Here is a 16,174-nt window from a genome sequence, read left to right as displayed (position 1 = left end):
GTGGTTAGGAATTTGCCTGCCAGTGCAGGGACATAGGTTCCATCTCTGGTCTGGGAAGATTCCACATGCTGAAGAGCAGCTAAATCCTTTGCACTGCAACTCCTGAAACTCATGGGCTCTGGAGCCAGTGTACCACAACTACCGCGCCGGTGTGCTCTAGAGCCCATGCTCCACAAGAGAAGCCACTGCAACAAGAAGCCCAGGTGCTGTAACTAGACAGTAGCTCCTGCTCGTCGAAAGCAGAGAAAGCCTGTGTGCCACAAGGTAGACCCAGCACAGCCTAAATTATATAAAAACTTTTAAATACAAAATTAAATGGGGTGGTATTAATTTGAGGAATTTATAGAACTTAAGATGTCCAAATTTTCATTTCAATACCTAATACTAGTGAAATATATTTTTTTTAAGTTCTACCACTTGATTGCTACCAATCCATCTCCCTCCACCCTCGGGCACACATGCTCAGTCATGTAATCCCATGGACTTCAGCCCGCCAGGCTCCTCTGTCCATGGACTTTTCCAGGCAAGAACACTGGAGTGGGTTGCCATTTCCTTCTCCGAAATATTTTACATTCTTTTTTGCATACTAAGTCTTTAAATCCTGATGTATATTTTACACTTACAGCTCATCTCAGTTCAGAGCAGCTACATTTCAAAAGGCAATAGTCACATGCGGCTATAGACAATAGTGGAGACTACATTAGGCAGCACAAGTAGAGTCTAATCCCGGATCTGCCATTTTTGTCACCCCCGCAAAATCACTTAATCTTTCTGTGCCTCAGTTTCCTCCCTTGGATGGAAATGATATGAGCCCAAGTAACTGAGAATTAAGTACGGCAGTATTTAAAGCAGTTATTTGCTGGTACACACATGTATGCAGTATTTGCTGGTATTGAGTGTGAACTCTGTCAGGTGCCAGTCTAAGCAGCATGCATTTATTCATTTATTGTTGTTTAGTGGTTCAGTTGTCTCCGACTTTTTGTGACTCCCCCACCCCCCACCCCCACCCCCACCCTGGCCATGGAGCCCACCCGGCTCCTCAGTCCATGGAATTTCCCAGGTAAGAATACTGGACTGGGTTGCCATTTCCTTCTGCAGGAGATCTTCCCATCTCCAGCACTGACAGGTGGAGTCTTCACTACTGGACCACCTGGGAAGCCCTATTTACTCACTCAGCCATCACAATTGTTACTTGAACCTGGAAAATGGGGTTACTAATATCCTCCATTCTGGACGTATAGTGAGGTCCTGACAAAAATTCAGAACGCATCCCTCAAAGTCTCGTCTGAGTTTCAAAGCACTTCCCCCAGGACTTCCCTGGTGGTCCAGTGGTTAAGAATTCACCTGCCAACTCAATACCAGAAAAACAAACGACCCAATCAAAAACTGGGGGAAAGACCTAAGCAGACGTTTCTCCAAAGAAGACATACTAACAATCACATGAAAAGATGCTCAACATTGCTCATTATTAGAGAAATGCAAATCAAAACGAGATATCACCTCACACCAGTCAGAATGGCCATCATCAAAAAGTCTACAAACAATAAATGCTGGAGAGGGTGTGGAAAAAAGGGTACACTCTTGCACTGTTGGTGAGAATGTAAATTGATAACAACCACTATGGAAGACAGTATTGAGATGCCTTAAAAAAACAGAAATAAAATCATCATATGTCCCAGCAGTCCCATTCCTAGGCATATAACCTGAGGAAATCAGGTTTGAAAAAGACATATGTATCCCATTGTTCATTGCAGCACTATTTACAGTAGCTAGAACATGGAAGCAACCTAGACGTCCATTGACAGATGAATGGATAAAGAAGTTGTGGTACATATACACAATGGACTATTACTCAGCCATAAAAAGGAATACATTTGAGTCAATTTTGATGAGGTGGATGAACCTAGAGCCTATTATACAGAGTGAAGTGAGTCAGAAGACAAAGATAAATATCGTATTCTAACACATATATACAGAATATAGAAAAATGGCACTGAAGAATTTACTTACAGGGCAGCAATGGAGAAACAGACATAGAGAATAGACTTATGGACATGGGGAGAGGGGAGGAGAGGGTGAGATGTATGGAAATAGTAACATGGAGACGTACATTGCCACATGTAAAATAGATAGCCAACGGGGATTTGCTGTATGGCTCAGGAAACTCAAACAGGGGCTCTGTATCAACCTAGAGGGGTGGGATGGGGAGGGAGATGGGAGGGAGATTCAAAAGGGAGGGAATATATGTATACCTATGGCTGATTCATGTTGAAGTTTGACAGAAAACAACAAAAGTCTGCAAAGCAATTATCCTTCAATTAAAAAAAAAATTCACCTGTCATTGTCAGGGGACCAGGGTTCAACTCCTGGTTTGGGAAGATTCCACATACTGCGGAGTAACTAAGCCCTTGCACCCTAGAACCCCTGCTCTGCAACAAGAGAAGCCAGCACAAGGAGAAGCCTGCCCACTACTAGAGAGTAGCCCCTGCTCACCACAACTTGAGAAGACCCCGGCACAGACATGAAGACTGTACTGCCAAAAAAAAAAAAAAAAAAAAGCACTTTCTCTGTTTTTGCTTTTTTAATTCTAGCAAGAGTCCTTTGTCCCTTCCTTCTGTCACATATCAGGTAGTTTTTTTTCTTTTTTAACATCAAGTAGGTTTTAAGCCTGTTCTGTGCCTCGTGCTATAGAAGACACTGTGGAATGGTGAGGTGAACAGGACAGGCACAGATTCTACTGTCCAGAAGGAAGCACCAAGCTCCTTTGTCCATGACACGTGGTGGGAGAGAGAGAAGGTGTGAGGAACGTCAGTGCAAAGCCTAGCGTGGTCATCCCAGACTTGGTGGGTGTGGGCTTCATCAGTGAGGACCACTTTGGGCTATACGCCATACTGGTTTGGGGAAGGAGTAGAACCCCAACTTCTTCAAAACTCGTCATACCTCCCTTTCCGAGTCCCCACCACAGGAGGGGAAGCACCCCCACCCCACCCTTTTGCCAGAATCCCCCCCTCTTCAGCAGTTTATTCCCACTTCCCAAGTACAGAGCCTATTTGCTGAGTTTGGGAAAGTCCCAGGTCTCCTTCCTCCTTCCTGCAGCCTGGGGATATGGAGCTGGTGTCAGTCACTGTCGGTCATGTGCCTGTGGCCTCAGTAGAAGGCTCTAGTCTCAGGGGTCCTGCCCACCTCCCTCGGACCTTATCTTCCTCACCATCTGTCCCTTTTTTTCTCCTCACCAACGGAACCCCCTGCCCTCTCATATTCAGCCGTTTAATTGCAAAAGCAGGCCGTTTGTGGGAGACCACAAGGCGGCGACCCCTTTCATTTACCGGCTGGGGTGGGGGTGGGAGGGAGCTAAAGGACAGGCTGCAAGGAGAGGAACAATACTAGGAGCCACAGCCTATCGTCACATCTTTTGAGCCGTCCGGGCTTCCTTCCCTTTGTCCCAGTACATCCCTAAAAGCTTGGAAAGCATTTCTGCCGGGCAGCAACTGGCCGGGGTCGCTCCTCCTGGCCTTTCAAGAGATCCTGTGATTTCAAAGAGGCTGATTGCCCCAGCTCACACAGAAGCAGTCTGACAGGCTGCCAGGTCACTACGGGGGCCGTACGGAGAAGAGAACAGGCACTCCCCCCGCAGGCCCGCATGGCTCCAGCGCCGGGAGGAATTGAGGAAGTGAAGCCCCAGGGCTCGGTGCCCTCTGCCCCATCCTGGCGGGGCGGGGGGGGGGGGGCAGGGGTGAGGAGGGGAGGACGGGAAGAGGAATGGGAAGAAAGAGAAAGGAAAGGTGGGAATGGTGAGGTTCTCCAAACTCAAGAGTAGAAAGATGCTGGGAAAACCTTGCCCACTCATCCCTGTAGAAGGGTTGAGCGGGGCCTAGAATGAAGCCGGATCCTAGCTGCACGGAACACCCCAGCTCGCGCGTGTTCTTTAAACGCCTAGATCCCGAACTCTGCGCGCGGGTGAGGGCGGGGCTGGGCCGAGGTCTTGTCACATGACCTGGCCTGAGGGGCTCGAGGCCCCCACTTCACCGGTGGGCGTCCCCCACAACGCGTGGTCGACCTTCATTGGCCAGTGGTGCGGCCAATAGAAATCGGCCATCTGGGAACCCAGCGTTCCGAGGCACAGCCTAACATGCTGAGCCCAGAAGGGTCCAATGGAAAGGCAGGGCTGTGGCCACAGACCAATGATAAAGTGAGGGAGGCGGGCCAAGAGGCCGGACCAGGCTGGTTTGAGAGCAGGCGGGGTATAAAAGGGCACGGCCGGCGGCGGCGTCCGTCCCCACTGCAGTCCTGCTCCCGGACGAGTGACTTAAAGGGCCCGCGCGCCACCGCCCCCTCGGCCCGCCATGCTGCTACCCGTGCCGCTGCTGCTCGGCCTTCTCGGCCTGGCCGCCGCTGACCCCACCGTTTACTTCAAGGAGCAGTTTCTGGACGGAGGTAACGGCTAGTCCCGCTCGAGATCGTCCTAACGACGCGGCTGGCCCCCCGGCCCATATCTGCGTGTCGCTTGTAATTACTGTTCAGAGGGCCAACACGGTTTCCTTCAGGGACTGGAGCCGCAGGCGAGCCTTACTTCGGCGTCCCTGGGGAGCGTGGAGGGAGCAGCGGCTTTCCGAGGCGGGAGTTAGGGTTTGCCTGAGAATCTATTAAGTCACCAGAGATGTCAAACTAGAGGTTGGGGTGGGGACAGTCTGGGGGGAGGGGGTTATCTTCTTCCTTGGTCCCAGCAATTTGTGGCTGGGAGGTTTGGTGGGGGGTTGATCACAGCCGCTCTTACCTGCTTCTTTGGTCGTCTAGACGGGTGGACCGAGCGCTGGATCGAATCCAAACACAAACCGGATTTTGGCAAATTCGTTCTCAGTTCCGGCAAGTTCTATGGTGACCAGGAGAAAGATAAAGGTAAGAACTTAGGAGTGGGTGCTCAGATCCAGGAGGACAGAGTTTGGGTATCCCTAGGAGTAGGGCAGGTGGAGGAAGAGGGGACTGGTCTGTATTTTACATCCTTAGGGTTCCCCGGGGGGTTGGTGCTGAGCCCTGATCTGACTATAGTGTCTCGGTAGGCCTGCAGACTAGCCAGGATGCCCGGTTCTATGCTCTGTCGGCGAGATTCGAGCCCTTCAGCAACAAGGGTCAGACTCTGGTGGTGCAGTTCACGGTGAAACACGAGCAGAACATCGACTGTGGGGGCGGCTATGTGAAGCTGTTTCCAGCTGGTTTGGACCAGACAGACATGCACGGAGACTCCGAATACAACATCATGTTTGGTGAGGGGACCCCACCCTAGCGCTGATTTTTGGTCACTTGGAGTTTGAAACCCCGGGAGTTCTTTATAGCCCGTGAACGGTGGTCTTGAGAACATAGAAAACACTTAAACGCTTCTTTGACAGGGAAGGTGAGGAAATAGTTAGGAACGACTTACTGCATTTTTATCATCAGTTTAAGAGTAACTCTTGCAGTTTTACTATATAGGCATTTCTTTGTTCCCAGTTGTGCAAGTGAAGATACTGAGTTCTGGAGCACTGATTTGTTTTTGGTTTTTTTTTTTTCCAAGTGTCCACCCCCAGTTCCTTAGAAGCTCTGAATTCTGTTTTTTTCAGCTTGACAGTCCTGAGTTTAAGAACCAAGTTGTCTTTTTGTAAAGGGGTGGGCAGGGGCTTGTAATGGTGGACAGACTGTAGTTCTGACCAGATCTGCTTCTCATCAAGGTCCGGACATCTGTGGCCCCGGTACCAAGAAGGTTCATGTCATCTTCAACTACAAGGGCAAGAATGTGCTGATCAACAAGGATATCCGCTGCAAGGTGTGCATTGGGGGTGGTGACAAATGGCTGTGAGGGGAGGCTTCGATCCCAGGCCGGTGGGCGGGGCCACTCATCTTCCATTCTCTTCAGGACGATGAATTCACCCACCTGTACACGCTGATTGTGCGGCCTGATAATACCTATGAGGTGAAGATTGACAACAGCCAGGTGGAGTCAGGCTCTTTGGAGGATGATTGGGATTTCTTGCCACCCAAGAAGATAAAGGATCCTGATGCTGATAAGCCTGAAGACTGGGACGATCGCGCCAAGATCGATGACCCCACAGACTCCAAGCCTGAGGTTGGTGCTTGGGTAGGGGCTCCCCGCCATGGAGGGTGTGGAGGACAGCTGGGCCTACTCTGACCTCCTGATGTATCCTCAGGACTGGGACAAGCCTGAGCACATTCCTGACCCTGATGCTAAGAAACCCGAGGACTGGGATGAAGAGATGGATGGAGAGTGGGAACCACCTGTTATTCAGAACCCAGAGTACAAGGTGAGCCTGGCACTCTGAGGAGGGTGGTGCACAATGGGGAAGGCACTGATCTTCGCTCAGCCATCGGTTTACTTCTGCAGGGGGAGTGGAAGCCCAGGCAGATCGACAACCCAGATTACAAGGGCATTTGGATCCATCCAGAGATTGACAACCCTGAGTATTCCCCTGACAGCAACATATATGCCTATGAAAACTTCGCTGTTCTAGGCTTGGATCTTTGGCAGGTGAGAGGTGGAGGGAAGAGGTGGCTCCCTTGGGGACCTCAGGTGCTCAGGGTCAACCCAGGAGAAAAGAGGACAAGGGTGGGCAGACTCCAAAATGGTGCGGCCCCCCCTCCCCCAAGAAGTTACTGGTTTGTCATTACTGGGTTCTTACAGCGCTTGCTTTGGCTTGTACTTAATATGTTCCAGGTACTACTTCCCAAGTATCTCTGTGGGAACTCACTCACTTAATTGCACCCCAAAGCCTAGAAAGGCAGGTACATAACCCCATTAGAACTTAGCTTCACAGGGACTGAATTTTTGTCCTTTTTGCCAACATACTTTCTGCATCTAGCATGCTGCTTGGTACATAGAATGTACTAGAAAAATAGTTTGAAGAAGAGAATGAGACCCCATTTTATAGATGAAGATACTGAGGTGCAAAGAGGTGAAGTCACCAGCTCAAGGTCATATATAGTAAATGGCAGAGCTGGGGTTTGAATCCAGGCAGCCTGTTTTTCAACTGTAATGTTAGACTGTAGTATTGTGTAGTGGTTATGTGAGCATGGGCAGGAGACCTTTTCAAGGCCAAGGCCAACAGGTAGCCCTTCTGACCACGCATTCTGGCCCTATACAGGTCAAGTCTGGCACCATCTTTGACAACTTCCTCATCACCAACGATGAGGCGTATGCTGAGGAGTTTGGCAACGAGACGTGGGGTGTTACAAAGGTGAGACCAAGGTCCAGCCTGGGTTTGGGGGTGGGCAGGGCGGGCAGGGGAATCCAGGCCTGAGGGGTGTGTATGTGGTTTGTACACAGGCAGCAGAAAAGCAAATGAAGGACAAGCAGGATGAAGAGCAGAGGCTAAAGGAAGAGGAGGAGGAGAAGAAAGGCAAGGAGGAGGAAGAGGCAGACAAAGATGATGAGGAGGACAAGGATGAGGATGAGGAGGATGAAGATGAGAAGGAAGAGGAGGAAGAAGAAGATGCTGCCGCTGGCCAGGCCAAGGATGAGCTGTAGGGGCCACCTCCGCTTCCAGGGCTGGACTGAGGCCTGAGCGCTCCTGCCGCAGAGCCGGCCGCGCCAAATAATGTCTCTATGAGACTGGAGAACTTTCATTTTTTTCCAGGCGGGTTCCAATTTGGGGTGGATTTTGTTTTTGGCTCCCCCCTCCCCCCCTTTTAAAATTTTTTTTTCATATTTTTTTTTTTTTACTGGCATTTTGTCTCTTGATTCTCCTGTAGCCCTCACCCCTGGCCTTCATCTATCTTGATTGACATCTTTGCTTGCTTCTGTCTCCTTCACTCCACATCCCTAAGTTCCCTTCCAGCTTGGGGACTCAGGGTGGGATGTGGTGTGGAGGAGAAGCCCAGGCCCAAAGTTCCATCTGTTCTCCTTCCTGGATCCCAGAGGGTGGGGTAGGAGAAGAGGGTGGCATCCCCCGCCCCCCAGCACTGAGGAAGAATGGGGCTCCTAAGGCCTTAGCTCTGATCCTTTCCCCTTTCTCCCTGCCCCCAGGACTGGGCCACTTTTGAGTGGGGCGGTGGGTTCTAGCTCAGCTCATGCTGAGAATGTAAGAGCTACAAACAAAATTTCTATTAAATTAAGTTTTGTGTCTTCCTCCTGTGTCTCCTGGGAGAGGTAATTGTTTAGTGAGATTTGTTTTTTAGCCACTAGAATTGCTGGCTGAATGTCCCCATAAGGTTACAGGAGCCCTTGTTTACCTCCAGAGCCTCAGGTGAATGAGAAAGAGTAACCATTTCCAGTGCCATTACAAATACACACCACTTATTAGCTCCTGGAGTCTTTTCATCAAACTGGTGAGTTTTGGTTCTAGTATCAGTTGAGTTTGAGACATTTAGGAAGAGGTGGGGTTTGAACCCACACCTTAGCCACCAATTCATGTGAACTCAAGATGTTGAACTGCATACACATCTCTTGCTGATAAAGGAGCAAGACTACAACAGCTATTAGTTTTAAACACATTTTCTGATTACTAGCCAGTGTTAAAAGCTATTCCTTTTATAGTCAAGGAAATAGGTTCAGAGATGTTATCTACCCCAATGGCCTTGAGTGGCCAAGTCAGGGTTTGAACCTCTTGAAGGGAAAGAGGTGGCCCCGGGGGAGGGAGTGAAAGTGTCAGAAGAGCCTGTGGGCCTGTAAGGTTGGCATAGGCCCACTTTGTTGTGCCTCACAAGGCTGCCATTAATGTGTAGTGGGTGGTTGGGAACTGATGTCCCTTATCTGCAGGAGAGAGGGAAGAAAGAATTCCTTCACCCCGGTGTCAGCTAGGCTTGTGAAAGCTTACCAGCACAGGATATGCTGTGAAGGAAGAAGCTGCAGGACCTGGTAATAGTTGGGTAAGGAATGAGGTGGCAGGTCCCGGCCTGGTGTTTTCTCAGATGTGAATGGTAAGAAGAGCTGGTTAGGTGGCAGGTAACGGTCAGTTCAGGATAGGGGTAGATGGAAAGTCCACCCACTAAATGAAAGATAAGTACATCACCTCCATCCTGTCTGCCAAAGCACCTTCAGCTTTGGCTAACCAACCCTTCCACTCCTTGTTCCATGGGTAGGACTCCTTCTAGTGTCTTGGGGCCTATCCCCACCCTTCTGGGAGGCCTCTAGAATTGGTATATCCGGTGAAAGTTTAAGGAGAGAATTGTGTGTTCAGTGTAGGGAAACCATGAACGTTACATTTTTCTCAAGTACTCAGATGGAGATAGTGATCAAAGTGAACAAAGTGATCTGGGGAGGAGCAGCAGACAGGGAGACCCAAGAGCTAGAACTGTTAAGATTCATTCCAAAAATCCAGCTCTTCCCTTAGGATTAATGAGGCCACAGAATGGCCTTGTGTCCCCACTTCGGTGGCAAATTTCCGTGTTTAACTGTTGGTGACCTTTCAAGTATCCTTGCTAGTTCTTTCAGGGCTTGATAGGCTTCCTGTCAGGTGGCCAGACCAGAGTAGTCTCATTTGGAACGAGCAAAAAGACATGAAGATTTTGTGGAAGAAATGAAAATTTAGCAAGTACATTTTTTGTTAAACATCAACAAACTCATGGGCGTGAAACTGGGGGTCTCGGAGCCATTTTGTGGCCTATGACGTCACCGCTAACGGGCATGGCGTCACTCGCAGGAAACCTCTTGATGGTAGAGCAAGAAGTCCCCCCTCCCCTCTCACGGAATAGAATTCCGTCTGCGCATGCTTCGCTCGAGGCCGCGCTCGTGCGCATGCTCACGATGGCCAAGGGGGCGCGCTCAGGTCACGTGCTGTGGTGGTCGGCGCGCGCACTGCCTGCCCCGGAAGCTGTCGGCGTGCGGCGCGGCTGGGCGCTAAGATGGCGGCGGCGTGAGTTGCATGTCGTGTGAGGATTCCGGGGCCGCCGTGTCGCTCGGGTCCCACCATGGCCGTCACGATCACGCTCAAAACACTGCAGCAGCAGACCTTCAAGATCCGCATGGAGCCTGATGAGACGGTGCGAGGCCGGCCGGAGCTCCGGAGCGGGAGCGACGGGTGCAGCGGGTGGGGTGGGGGCGGGGAGGCCGGGATCCCGACGAGAGAGGCGGGGAAGACGGCGCAGGGTCGCGCCCTGCCCATTCTCCCCACGGGCTTGACTTTCCCAGATACCCTGATGATCCCCGGCTCTGCCCCTGGTGGCTCGGGCAGCGCTCTTGGGTCGATCTCCAGGCGAGGCCCCACCTCCGGGGCGCCCGCCAGGTCCTGGCTCCAATGTCAGCGCTCTCGCGGGGCGCGGGATCCGCAGGCTCAGATTCCCGGCCGGGCTGCTTTCTCTGGAATGGGTCCTCCGAGTTCCTACCCTTGTAGGCTTTGCCTCGGGACCTTGGTGGCCAAATCTGGGAGTAGTGATCAGGAGATGCCGGGTGATGACAGCAACTATGATGATGATGATAATAAACGGTCTGAGTTTCAGTCGTCCGTGTTTGTTTTTCACCAGTCGCTGAGCGTTTTCATGATGTTTTACTAATTCTGCGAAGTAGGCTTGTCATTTGGGCACTCTTGAGTGTCTTCACTTAACAGATGTGGAAACTGGGAGCTTGAAGAACTTTGCTATAGTCGCATATGCATACAGCAAGGCTTGACGGAGCTGATTTCAATTCGGATTTGCCTCAAGTGAGAGCCCACGGTCTAAACATGATGCTGTGTTTTTGGCCGGAAAGAGACTTAGGACCTAAAAAACGTGTATTTGGCACTTTTTGCACAATTTCCCCCATGAGGGAGATATTGAAATTCATTTTTTGTAAAAAGGAAACAAACTCAGATTTTTTGACCAACCCAGCTGTTTGGGCAAGTTAGGTAATCTCTGTGCCTCTATTTTTCTCAAATACAAAATAAGGATATGGAACTTGCTTCTTGGTGCACTGGCTGAGGCTGCACTTTCAATGCAGGGGGCCTGGGTTCAATCCTTGGTCAGGGAACGAGATCCCATATGCCGAAACGAAGATCCTATGCAGCCAAATAAATAAACAGCTTTTAAAAAATGCAAAATGAGGCTCATGGTTAACTATTCCACTCAGTTACTACAAGGGGTTGAACCTGTGACGTATACATTTATAACAGCACTATCAACTCAGGATTCTCTCAGTAAACACCACTGTCGGCAACCTTAGGTCTCCCCTTTATAATTGATTTGCGTTTCATCATGTTTACATCATTTGAAATATGTATTAGTTTTTTTATTCTCCCACGTGAGTGTCCTCTATGAGAACAGGGACTCATGTTGAGTCTTTGTGCTCTGTCATCTGTATCTAAAATTGCACCTGGCACATATTAAGTGTTCAGTAAATATTTCGTTGAATGGTACAATGGTTTAGTATGCTTGATTATGAAGCTTAGCTATTCGGCCATCAGGGCTTGCAGTCTGCCCACTAACTAGAAGGGAAGAGAGAATCTGGGGGGTTTGCAATGATCATTTACCCCTTCCTCCAGGTGAAGGTGCTAAAGGAGAAGATAGAAGCTGAGAAGGGTCGTGATGCTTTTCCCGTGGCTGGACAGAAACTTATCTATGCTGGCAAGATTCTGAGTGATGATGTCCCCATCAGGGACTATCGAATCGACGAGAAGAACTTCGTGGTCGTCATGGTGACCAAGGTGGGTGATGTCTGCTGGTTGGGAGGGTGGGTGGATTGGCTGGGGAGCTGGCAAACAGCCTGTGCCCAAGAGAGATTAGCCATGGACAGGGCGGGGCGGAGCTGTGGAGGGATGTCAGGGCTAGATAGGGGTACTGATGCCTGCTCCCTTTTTCTGGGTGTCACAGGCCAAAACCAGCCCAGGCACCTCAGTACCCTCAGAGGCCTCACCCACTGTCACCCCGGAGTCTTCCACATCCTTCCCGTCGGCCCCTGCCTCAGGCATGTCCCACCCCCCACCTACTGCCAGAGAAGACAAAAGCCCATCGGAGGAATCTGCCCCCACGACGTCCCCGGAGTCTGTGTCAGGGTAAGGCAGGGAGCCGCAGCCGCAGTTTGGGCCCTGTCTTCCCTGCCCCTTTCAGCTCCCACGGTCGTGGTTCCACACACCTGGGGGGAGGGCAGGCCGCCAGAAGCCAGGGTCCGATTTCTCTCTCTTGAATTTGCAGCTCTGTTCCCTCTTCAGGTAGCAGCGGGCGAGAGGAAGACGCGGCCTCCACGCTAGGTGGGTGGGTGGTCCCCCAATTGAAAATGGCTGGATGCCGCAGGCATCAGCTGGCCTCCTATGGGCACGGGAGGGCGAGGAAGCTGCCCTTTCTTCTCGGTGACCTGGCCTTTGCTGCTCCCTCCACAGTGACGGGCTCTGAGTATGAGACAATGCTGACGGAGATCATGTCCATGGGCTACGAGCGAGAGCGGGTCGTGGCTGCCCTGAGAGCCAGCTACAACAACCCCCACCGAGCCGTGGAGTATCTGCTCACGGTGAGGTGGGGCTGCTGCTTCCCGCGGAGTTCTCAAGGGAGCATGCGGACTTTGGTGCTCTGAAGGGTGGTCAAAATCTGTCCCCCAAAACCTTTGGGTTAGGGTTCTAGCCAGAAAAGAACTCCTGCAGGAGCCGGGACGAGAGTGGTGGGGTGGGCCTGGGAGGGCAGAGCGGAGGCCTCTTGTGTCTCCCACCAGGGCTGAGTGTGCAGGAGGGGAGGCAGTGGGCAGTCTGTGCTTGGAACTAAACAGGACACCTGACAGGGAATTCCTGGGAGCCCCGAGCCAGAACATGGTTCTGTCCAGGAGAGCCAAGTTTCAGAGCAGCCATCCACAGAAGCAGGTGAGTGATGGGGAGGTGTGCACGTGGGGTGCCTGCTGTTGCGGCACCTGGCACCTGACTCATCCCATCCACCCTGTACTTCTGGGAGCCCAGGGGGTGTCTGACCACACCTCTTCCCCCTGCCAGCAGGAGAGAACCCCTTGGAATTTCTGCGAGACCAGCCTCAGTTCCAGAACATGCGGCAGGTGATTCAGCAGAACCCTGCGCTGCTGCCAGCCCTGCTCCAGCAGCTGGGCCAGGAGAACCCCCAGCTCTTACAGGTACAGGCCTGGGGGCAGAGGGAGTCAGTGCAGGCCCCATCTCCCTTACCCTGTGGGTACCACAGCCCCCAGAGAGCCCAGCCCAGCGTGGTGGATAGGCACGACCGACACGATAGTCTCCTGCTGTTCCCTGTGACTCGACGACCTCCATGATTTCACATGATGCTTCCAACCACCTGTGAGGTGTAGGTGCTGTTGTCACACTCCCACAGAGGAAGGTGCCAGAGGTTTGGAGCTGCCTGGCAACTGGTGGAGTGTGTGTCTGCCTCCAGCCTCTGGGGCCTGCACTCTGACTTGGCTCCACATTTAGCTGTTGCTTCATAAATGCCCATTGGGTTGCAGCACTGCTGTGCCCTAGTTGGTTTTGACACCTCCGAGCTCAGCAAAGCTCCATCCTGCCCTTGAAGGTTCCGAGGCAGAGGAGCAGTGGCCCCTGAGTGTGACAGGGTCCTCTGGGTTCTCTGTGAAGCCTGCCTCTCCTGATTCAGGCATCTGCTGCTTCTACCCCAGACGTTTCAATCTCCTTTGCTGCCTCCTGCTCACCTCCTCCAGATGCTGGAGGGCCTGGGCTGCCCATCTTCATTCTTTATGTGCTGTCAATCCTGGAGCCTTTAACCTGTGTATGTGTGTGAGTCACTCAGTTATGTCGGACTCTGCAGTCCTATGGACTGTAGCCCGCCAGGCTCCTCCATCCATGGGATTCTCTCAGCAAGAATACTGGAGTGGGTTACCATGCCCTTCTCCAGGGGATCTTCCCGATCCAGGGATTGAACCTGGGTTTCTTGTATTGCAGGCAGGTTCTTTACTATCTGAGCCACCAGAGAACGGCCCCCTGCCCCCCCTTAAATTTGTATGATCAGCGTGGACCCGCTGGATGCCATGTTCTCCATGACTGACTTGATGCCTCCATGAAAATGCTTTCTACATATCCAAGACCAGAACAGATTCTCCCAGCCTTCCCTAACCCTGCCAGGACCAACCTGGGCTTGCTTGAGCCCCAGGTGCTGGGGGCCTGCTGGGCTTATCCCCAACCTGTCCTGTTTGCTCTGCCTCCAGAACATTCAGCCCAGCCCTGCCCTCCACCTCTGTGGCTGCCACCTCATCTTCTACTGGGTCCCCAGGCGGCCACTATCCAGGCCTCTGCTTCTGCACTTTCCCTGTGGTTATTCTCCACCAGAATCCAGATTCCTGAAAAAGCGCTTTTTCCTTTGATGTGAAAATTGTCAAGTGTACATAAAAACAGGGGCATATCAAACCCCCCAGATGTGCAACACCCAGATGAATTCATCTTTTTAAAAAGTACACAGATGTCTTTTCCTAGTTGATTCTCACCACCATCGTGTCCTGTCACTCTAGAAGGCACTAGAAGAAAGCAGTTTAGACTTTGTCTCCCTCTCTGATCTCATCTTCTGCTTCCTCCTTCCCTTTCTTGTTTATAGTTTTGCCACATGGATTTATTTGTTTCTGGAGTTTTCCAAATACACTCCTATCCCTGGGTCTTTGCACTTGCCGTTGGCTCTATGTGGAAAGAAACTTTCTTCTCCATTCTGTGGATCACAGGCCCCTCCCTCCTGGCTTAAAGTGTCTTTCTCAGCCCAAGGTCTACTCTGATGTATGGCAGGGTCAGTATTTACATTGTAAATAATAGTCAACTTATTTGCTTGCTAGCTCCTCTAGGACAGGCCCACACAACTGTGGCTGTTTGGCCAGAGTAGGTACCCTGTAAATGTTTGCTGAATGAGCGAAAGGGGCTGAGAGAGGGACCTGGGGGAGGGGGGACAAAGGCTATGGGTCACCCTTCTCCTGTCTCCTATAGCAAATCAGCCGGCACCAGGAGCAGTTCATCCAGATGTTGAACGAGCCCCCTGGGGAGCTGGTGGACATCTCGGACGTGGAGGGCGAGGTGGGCGCCATAGGTGAGGAGGCCCCACAGATGAACTACATCCAGGTGACGCCGCAGGAGAAGGAAGCTATAGAGAGGGTAAGAGGCCTGGCCAAGAGGGCTGTGACCTCGTGGGTGGGCAGGGCCCTCACCTCTTGCTTATACCTGCCCGTCTTCCCACAGTTGAAGGCCCTGGGCTTCCCAGAGAGCCTGGTGATCCAGGCCTACTTCGCTTGTGAAAAAAACGAGAACTTGGCTGCCAACTTCCTCCTGAGTCAGAACTTTGATGACGAGTGATGCTGGGAGGCCAGGCTGCCCACCGCCCCCTCCTCCCCACCCTCCTACCCTCTCCACAAAAGTTTTATAAAAGAAAAAAATATATATATATATTCATGTTTATTTAAGAAGTGGAAAAAAAAAATCAAAAGCTAAAAAAAAAGAAACTCCGACTCAACTTCCCACTCTCCTAAAGTGGCCCCTCATTCCCATCTTGGCCTGAAAAGACCTGGGCCAGACAGCTGTCCCCCCTCCCCACCCCCCACCCCAGCCCAGCCTGCTCCAAGGAGCTGGCAGAACTGGAGGTGACAGATGGGCCCCTCTTGGCCTGTGTCCCAGCTCCCTGCAGCCAGATGGAGAGGCGGCTGCTTGCTTCCCCACTCCCCCAGAGAGCCCCCGAGACCTCCCCCGCCCTCTTCCAGGGTGAGGGGAAGCTGGAGCTCCAAACTTTTGATCCTCCATTGGAGTGTCACATCTTTCCATCTGGGGTAAGCGCTCAAGAGGCCCAAGGACTCCTCCGTGGTTTGGCCTGGGCTTCCATCCTGCATCCCTTTGCTGGGGGGGAAGGTCTGGTTTGTCCTGCTTGGGGAAGGGGAAACATCAGAGTCGCTCTGGAGTTTGAGGCTAGCCCCCCACCCCAGAAGAGAACTGTTGTCTCTGATAAAGGTTTTGAAGTGAATAAAGTTTTAAAAGCCAGTCCTGTGGTTCATCCCTACTGGGGCTTCCCATTCCAGCTGGTCTGGGTCTAGGGGCTAGTTGGGCACAAGAGATGGGGGAATGCCATGAAGGGGCAGAGGGGTCTGTCTGCCTCTGCAGCTTGTGGCTCCCAGTGTACCCTGCCCCCCACCACCAAGCTGTGTTATTCCCAGGCAGTGGGCCCCAGCCTTGGAAGGGCTGCTGCTCTCTCCACCCCCCCATCATCACCACAGTCTGTTTTGGCTACACTTCCCCCCTGGTAATTGGCTAATTACTGGAGATTAATGTTGGTAAACAGAAGCCGCCTTCTCCTCTGC

General features: G+C 51.8%; 2 protein-coding genes across 3 annotated transcripts; both read left to right on the top strand.

Annotated features, from left to right (window-relative positions):
• Nucleotides 1-4,270: 4,270 nt before the first annotated feature.
• CALR (calreticulin) lies at nt 4,271-8,100 on the top strand. The gene is made up of 9 exons (XM_020887096.2): nt 4,271-4,434; nt 4,795-4,896; nt 5,058-5,261; nt 5,703-5,797; nt 5,888-6,097; nt 6,180-6,293; nt 6,374-6,517; nt 7,131-7,223; nt 7,313-8,100. Exons 1-9 carry the CDS (start codon nt 4,344-4,346, stop codon nt 7,511-7,513), a joined length of 1,254 nt encoding a protein of 417 aa, XP_020742755.1. The 5' UTR covers nt 4,271-4,343; the 3' UTR covers nt 7,514-8,100.
• A 1,684-nt stretch (nt 8,101-9,784) lies between these two features.
• RAD23A (RAD23 homolog A, nucleotide excision repair protein) lies at nt 9,785-15,857 on the top strand. Of its 2 annotated transcripts, none has more exons than XM_020887091.2 (9): nt 9,785-9,966; nt 11,439-11,600; nt 11,767-11,948; nt 12,088-12,143; nt 12,273-12,400; nt 12,665-12,743; nt 12,873-13,003; nt 14,820-14,984; nt 15,069-15,857. In XM_020887091.2, exons 1-9 carry the CDS (start codon nt 9,895-9,897, stop codon nt 15,180-15,182), a joined length of 1,089 nt encoding a protein of 362 aa, XP_020742750.1. In that variant the 5' UTR covers nt 9,785-9,894; the 3' UTR covers nt 15,183-15,857. The 2 variants fall into 2 exon arrangements, with proteins under 2 accessions (XP_020742750.1, XP_020742748.1); XM_020887089.2 differs by having other exon boundaries at nt 12,870-13,003.
• The last annotated feature ends 317 nt before the right edge of the window (nt 15,858-16,174 follow it).

This window comes from Odocoileus virginianus, chromosome 3 (assembly GCF_023699985.2).
Source record: "Odocoileus virginianus isolate 20LAN1187 ecotype Illinois chromosome 3, Ovbor_1.2, whole genome shotgun sequence".
Taxonomy (NCBI): Eukaryota; Metazoa; Chordata; class Mammalia; order Artiodactyla; family Cervidae; genus Odocoileus; species Odocoileus virginianus.
Note: the sequence above shows the minus strand (reverse complement) of the source record. Positions and strands in the feature narration are given on the sequence as shown.